The 6,494-nt window shown below is 42.4% G+C and overlaps 1 protein-coding gene across 5 annotated transcripts; it reads left to right on the forward strand.

Annotated features, from left to right (window-relative positions):
• The first annotated feature begins 251 nt into the window (after positions 1 to 251).
• On the forward strand, positions 252 to 5,932 carry TMEM100 (transmembrane protein 100). Of its 5 annotated transcripts, none has more exons than XM_014481488.2 (4): positions 252 to 275; positions 835 to 931; positions 3,280 to 3,423; positions 4,916 to 5,932. In XM_014481488.2, the coding sequence occupies exon 4, from the start codon at positions 4,986 to 4,988 to the stop codon at positions 5,388 to 5,390; it is 405 nt and encodes a 134-aa protein (XP_014336974.1). In that variant the 5' UTR covers positions 252 to 275; positions 835 to 931; positions 3,280 to 3,423; positions 4,916 to 4,985; the 3' UTR covers positions 5,391 to 5,932. The 5 variants fall into 5 exon arrangements, with proteins under 5 accessions (XP_014336974.1, XP_070213388.1, XP_014336973.1 ...); XM_070357287.1 differs by lacking the exon at positions 252 to 275 and adding an exon at positions 310 to 332; XM_014481487.2 differs by lacking the exon at positions 252 to 275 and adding an exon at positions 342 to 486 and having other exon boundaries at positions 3,280 to 3,417.
• Positions 5,933 to 6,494: the final 562 nt, after the last annotated feature.

Raw genomic sequence — 6,494 nt, forward strand, 5'->3', positions numbered from 1 at the left:
GAAAGAAAAACAAAGGAGGACACCCTGTCCAAACTTGGATCCCTTTTTTAAAAAAAAAATTATATGGATTCCATTTTCGTAGAGGGAAACAGAGAAGAAAATACAGCAGCACTTAAGGAATTTCCTCTCATCAGTTTTTCTCCGGTCCCTTGATTGTGTTTAAGCCTCGCTGAGTACTTTGCCTACGGTCCCTGGTGTAGTGATTTGCATCCCCGTCTCTGGGTGGCTGTAGGCCAGAGCTGGCAGCTGTCTCAGTCCAATTCTGGCTAGGAAAGGTAAGGATCTCTGGTTTTTGAAAGATCTGGAAGAGAAATGTGGAAGTCTTTGGAGGGGTGAGGTGGGGTAGGAGGATGTAGATTTAATTCATGAATTGGAAGCTTTCTGAAAAGCTTTCAAAGCTTAAAGGAATCTCCTGGAGCCTTGTGTTTAAAAAGAACCAGAAAGATTTCCTCTCCCTTCTGAGCAAAGGCTTGCAGAAAAAAAAAGGCTAGTTGCTTTATAGATGAGATTTTGCATCGGGGGCAGGTGTTTCTTAAGGCACGCTCAGGAGGGTTTAATTTCTAATAGGCACAGAGATGAGGGAGAAAAAGTCATTCAAAGACTTTTGATCACTAGTAATTCTCTTTGAATTTTGATTTGAAGACTTAAAAGTCATTTAAAACTGTAGGTGTACTTGAGTGTAATGATAGGTATCCTTCATTTTTTTTAAGTCATTTCATCTTTTTTTCTAGATTGTTTTTGATATGGGTCATTTTAAAGTCTTTATTGAATTTCTTAAAATATTGCTTTTATTTCATGTGTTTTTTGTGGTTTTTTTTTTTTTTTGGCCTCCAGGCATGTAGGATCTTGGCTCCCCAACCAGGGATCGAACCTGTACCCACTGCATTGAAAGGGGGAAGTCTTGACCATTGGACATCCAGGGAAGCCCCAGGTATCTATTCTTGAAATACAATTTCTGCTTTATCCCAAAGCTTTCTACTTCTCTGTATCAATCAGTGCAAGTCATCAGCTGTTAGAATCTGAAGATGTGCATCTGTGTGTGCGGGCAGATGCAGCTCTGTGAATAAGAATTAGAATTCTGAAGCCTGAAAAGGCTGAGGAGGGCTTGGGTGTTCGGAGCAACACAGACAGACGTACCCTGCTCCCAGCTCACAGACACACTCTCTGCCCCTCATTATAAATTCAGCCAAGAGCTTACCAGTTGCCTCTGGCTTCTTTCTGGGAGAAATTCAAATCATGTACCTTTGACTTTGACAATGGGAAAGCATGGTCTTCAACAGGATAGGGTGATATTCAGGGCTTCAGTGGGGTCATTGGATTATGCTGTGGGGAGGCGGAAGAGGCCCCTGCTAGAAAGTAAAGAGGAATTGCCCCCAAAGGTCACAGTTTGCAGTGGAAACATAGCTGCTCTCAAACAGAGCTCCTCAAGAATCCCCAGTATCCCCATCCTCCCAGGGCATTGCTGGCCAGTGCTTAAATGCTCTGGTTCTAAATACCCCTTATCTCGAATACCAAGCAACAGCACTCCTCCTGGAGGGTGGCTGTGTCCCTTATAACCACATCTTTAAAGTCCAAGGATAGTAGCTGAGGCCCTCCAGCCCAGCTCAACAGGCTGGGCTCCCTGACTCAGCAAAGCCTCTGGAGCTTTTCAGCTTTATTTCTTTTCAATGAAGAAATACTTCTCGCCCCTGTCCCTTTATGACAAAATCACCAGGGCCTTATTTCTAGACTAGGCTGGAAAGAGTGAGCTCTGGTAGAACAGCGGTGAGGTGCCTAAGAACATCCATGCCCTCCACCAGCAATTAGAGAAACTTAACTCAAGAGAAAGAAGGAAAACAAATCTCCTTCAAGATTTAACTTATATTTTAGTGTTACTTATATCAGTTGAAAGTAAGTTATTAAAACTTGTACAGACTAAAAATAGAAGATGGCTTTTTTAATATAAATTTATTTATTTTAATTGGAGGCTAATTACTTTACAATATTGTAGTGGTTTATGCCATACATTGACATGAATCCACCATGGGTACAGAAGTATAGGATGAGCTTATAAGAGTCACCCGGTATGATCTCATTTTTCACTCCAAAAGACATATGATCTCATTTTTCGCTCCAAAAAACAATCTGTGGCTTTCAAATTTTAAATAGTTCATGTGTCGCTTAAAGCCCATTTGGCAACAGGGGGTGGGAAATAGACCTTTACCTTTATCGTTTGAGAATATGATATATCCAGTCATATGTATTTGAATATTGAAAATATCTTCTTCCTTAAAGTGGGTCTAGGAGCAGCTGATTAGCATCAGCCAGGATCAAGCTACAGACCTACTAAATCAGAATCTGCATTTAACAAGCCCCTTGCAGGATTAGTGTGCCCGTTAAAGACTAGAGTTAAACCAAGAGTCTCTCTCTCTATGACATTTGTCAGATTGCTTAACATTTCTGAGCCTCATTATAAACTGCTTATAAACTCCTTTGTACAGTTGTGAGCATTAGTGTTAATGCGTGCACCTTGCATGTGCCATGCCCATGGGAGGTGCTCTATAAATGAGAGATGGTGATGATGACAATTTCAGTATTGCCAAGGCTACTCACTTCCTAGTAATCATGTTTAAATCAGAATGACTGGTTTTCACCCTTAACCACAAACATTTGTATCTTCCACCCTCATTCCTAAATGAATTATCATCCAATGAGACAAGCGGGGGAGGGAGGTATTACGCTTCAGATGGCCAGCACACACACACATGAAGAAAGAACACTCAGGAAACCTAGGAACATAGATTTTTGTTGGCTTAGAGGCTGGATTCAGCTGCCCGATGACTTCACAGCTGTTCCCGCAGCCCTAAAAGTGTCTGTCCCTTCGGCCCCGTCCCCTCAGCTGGGTCTGCAACGCTGACTCGGGGATTTTCTTGTGAAAATGCCTGCTGGGCGGGGGAAGATTTGGAGTCTGGCTGGGGAAAAAATGAGTAATGCAAAGCAGTGCGCTCAGTAAAGGCTGCAAGAGAAATAAAAGTAAAAGCTGCCTCCTGTGTCTCTGGGGACTCTAAAATGATTCTGACTTATCATGTCACTGAGCAGAGCTGGGGGAAGCCAAAACTCAGAATCTGCTGGCAAGGAAAAGAAAGAAGAAAAAAAAAAAAATGTCAGGGAGGAGCAAACCGGCGGGGGAGGAAATAAAAAGAGAGAGGGAAAGACAAGCGTCATTTAGGAAGGGGTAGAGTGAGAGAAAGAGCTCAGGATCTAAAACCCACAGCATTTTATATCTTTTCTCCTCCCCAGAGATCCCTGTCCCGTCACTTTCCTGACAGAGGTGCTGTGACAGGCTGCCTTCTCAGAAGTCCAAGAAGAAGCTCAGACTGCTGTTCCTTCTCTCTCAGGTCCAGGGGTCTCCCTGGTAATGGATTGCTTCTCTCTGAGGTACATGTAAGTATAAACCTTTGGGGGACACAGCCTCATTTTTAAGTTAGCTGAAGTTTCAGCTTTGGGTTGAAGTTTTTTTTTTTTTTCCTTTCAGACAGAATCTCAAATATGCTTTTATTGATCTAGCCAGTCATTAAGGTATCTTGAATAGCAGTGATTAATTTTGGTGACTGAAAGTCTCATGCAAATAGACAGCTCTAACTTTTAGCTCATTGGATAAGGAGTGATATTTTGACCTCCCAGGGCAAGGAAGAACCCGTGAGGTCTGACTTTGGGGTTGAATTAGTTTTCAGTGAGTATTTAATAGGATCAAAGTTGTCATCTCACTGAAATCATCTCTGCTATCTTCCTTTAAATGCTTTCATTTAAAGCATAACTGTAACTGTTCAACACTTTAGCTGCTAGATCACTTCTCAAGGGTGAAAGAGAATGACTTGCCATGCCTAAACAAGACAGGAGTGTCCACTGTTTTCTCAGCGATGGCATTTCACCTAGAGATTTTTGATGGAGAGTTTCAGATTTCCTTCTGAAATGTTCAGGTTCAAAATATTTACAAAGATGAATCGCATGACATTTTCGTACACTGGAGCATGGGGTAAAAGTGAGCTTGTAAATCTTTATTGAAAATCTAGTATGCTCATTCTTTTAAAACAAGTAGTACATATAATGTCAAAATTCCTTGTTGAATTTAATGGAAAATTTGTAAATTAACTGCTAATTACTCTCATAGTTGGCCTCTTCTTTAACATAAAAAAGCAAAAAATTATATCCAACAAAATTGTTGAATTGCTTTTCTTATTTTTCTCTTTTCAAATGCATCAAAGGATATTGCCACATTTTAGATCACAAATCCTAGCATTATTATCACTGAATTTTTGCCACACTGCACTCCCACCATGGACCCAGGATGCCTGCTTCATTGCATTTAATAGTTACAACAATGAAGACTTGTTGACCGTCAGTTGATGTAGAAAAATATCACTTAAATGCTGGCTGCTGGTCTTGACATTACTTTGGTGCACAGTGAATGGGCCATAGTTTGGAAAGAATGCATGTTATGCCCGGAAATACTGGCAGCGTCTAGGTTGCTGTGAGTGTGGAATGGACTGTGAGAAATGTTGTTTATAACACGCTCTCCTTTTGAATGAGGGTGTTTTGGGATTAAGATTAAGGATTCTCTGTGTTTAGAGGAAAGAAAGCAATAGACAAAGGAGAAAAGCTTGTAAAACATTTGTAGGCTGCCAGAGAGTATTAAGCACTGTAAAGTGCTTCCTGCTTATATACCTTCCCTTTCTTTATGGTTCTCTGCTTTATCTTGCTTTCTGCCCAATGCAAAGAGAATGCAAAAGTTGGGGAAAAAATACATTAAAGTTGATTTTCACAGGCATCCATGTCTCCTAGAAAAGAAAAGAACATAGTGGTGTTTCCCCAGGTCTTTGCTGCTACTTGTGGGGCTCACTCTAATGCATTCAGCTGACATCTCCTGTCTTCACAGTTTTTGCCCACAGTTTTTGAGACCACCCAGATCTAGTCTGTGAACTCAGCTAGGAGACACCACTGTAACAATGACAGACGAGCCCATAAAGGAGATCCTGGGAACCCCAAAGTCTCCCAAGCCGGTGGCGATGGAAAAGAATGCCAATGGCGAAGTGGTGGTTACCTTGGTGCCCCTGGTCAGTGAGATTCAGCTGGCGGCCGCCACCGGGGGCGCTGAGCTCTCCTGCTACCGCTGCGTCATCCCCTTCGCCGTGGTGGTCCTCATCACCGGGACCGTGGTCACTGCCGTGGCGTACAGCTTCAACTCCCATGGCTCCATCATCTCCATCTTGGGCCTGGTCCTTCTGTCCCTGGGACTTTTTCTGTTAGCGTCCAGCGCTCTGTGCTGGAAGGTGAGGCAGAGGAGCAAGAAAGCCAAGAGGCGGGAGAGCCAGACAACTCTGGTGGTGAATCAGAGAGGCTGGTTTGCTTAGGGCCGAATGAGACCAGTTGGGACGCGTGACTTGAAGGACCTGCTGTCACCTCATCAGCCAGGGCACCCAGGACGGCTGTGGGGAGCACGCACTCGGCGCGGACCAGACGCACGGGTCGGCCTGACGGCGGAAGGTGCGCGGGGCTCTCGTCTGTGAGCAATGACTGCTTTCTTCTTCAACGACAAACTTAACTCCAAGGGCTATTCTAAGACTGAAAACCCTCTGTATTAAATATTTTAGGAGTCATGAGAGGTTCGTGGCATTAGACGTTTTGTTGGAAAGTAGGCCAGAAAAGATGAGTTCTGGCACACCAGTGACCTGCCTCCAAAGGAGATAACCCACACTATTAGGATGTTATATCCCAAGAATGTTCTGCTGAGAGTCTGATCTGCTTTGGACTTTGCATTCACCCGTGAAATTCTATGATATTTCTTTTTCCCGAAAAGTTGATTCTCTGGCATCTGTTTATTTTTCATGTTCAGTAAAGCATCACTGGTGGTACTTTTCTTGAGGAATAAACTAATATTTTTTTTATGTTTTAACATTGGACAGTTCTTACATGATTGTAATGATGTGTCAGATCATTAAAAAAGGTAAAATGTGTAGCTACTAGATCACATGGGGGGATAAATTAATATTAAAATAATCCTAAACAGCACTTTTGATGATTTTTATATTTCATGTAAAAATTTAAGTTTCATGTACAGTTCATTCAAAATAATAAATACTCATTGCTGCTGAAACTTCTTACTTCTTTGACTATGCCAGGTCCCAGCTGCAGCATGCGGGGATCTTTGACTTTGATTGCCACATACGGGTTCTTTTTAGTTGCAGCAATTAGGATCTAGTTCCCCGACCAGGGATCGAACCCAGGCCCCCTGCATTGGGATCTTGGAGTCCTAGCCACAGGACCACCAGGGAAGTCCCTACTAAAACTTCTCAAATGCTTACTTCTATTGTCGTTATGTTACTGCGGTTACAAATTGCCCTTCTTCCCTTGCGTCGGCAACATCTCAATTGTATTCCTCTCAAATGTTGCTTCTTCCTAATTTAACTCAAAGATTTCTATTTTTGTCACACCATTTTTTATAACTTTTGAAAAAT

Source organism: Bos mutus, chromosome 19 (genome assembly GCF_027580195.1).
Source record: "Bos mutus isolate GX-2022 chromosome 19, NWIPB_WYAK_1.1, whole genome shotgun sequence".
NCBI lineage: Eukaryota > Metazoa > Chordata > Mammalia > Artiodactyla > Bovidae > Bos > Bos mutus.

Coding starts and splice junctions, on each gene's coding strand:
- TMEM100 (XM_014481488.2), top strand. CDS start 4,986: ATGACAGACGAGCCCATAAAGGAGATCCTGGGAACCCCAAAGTCTCCC.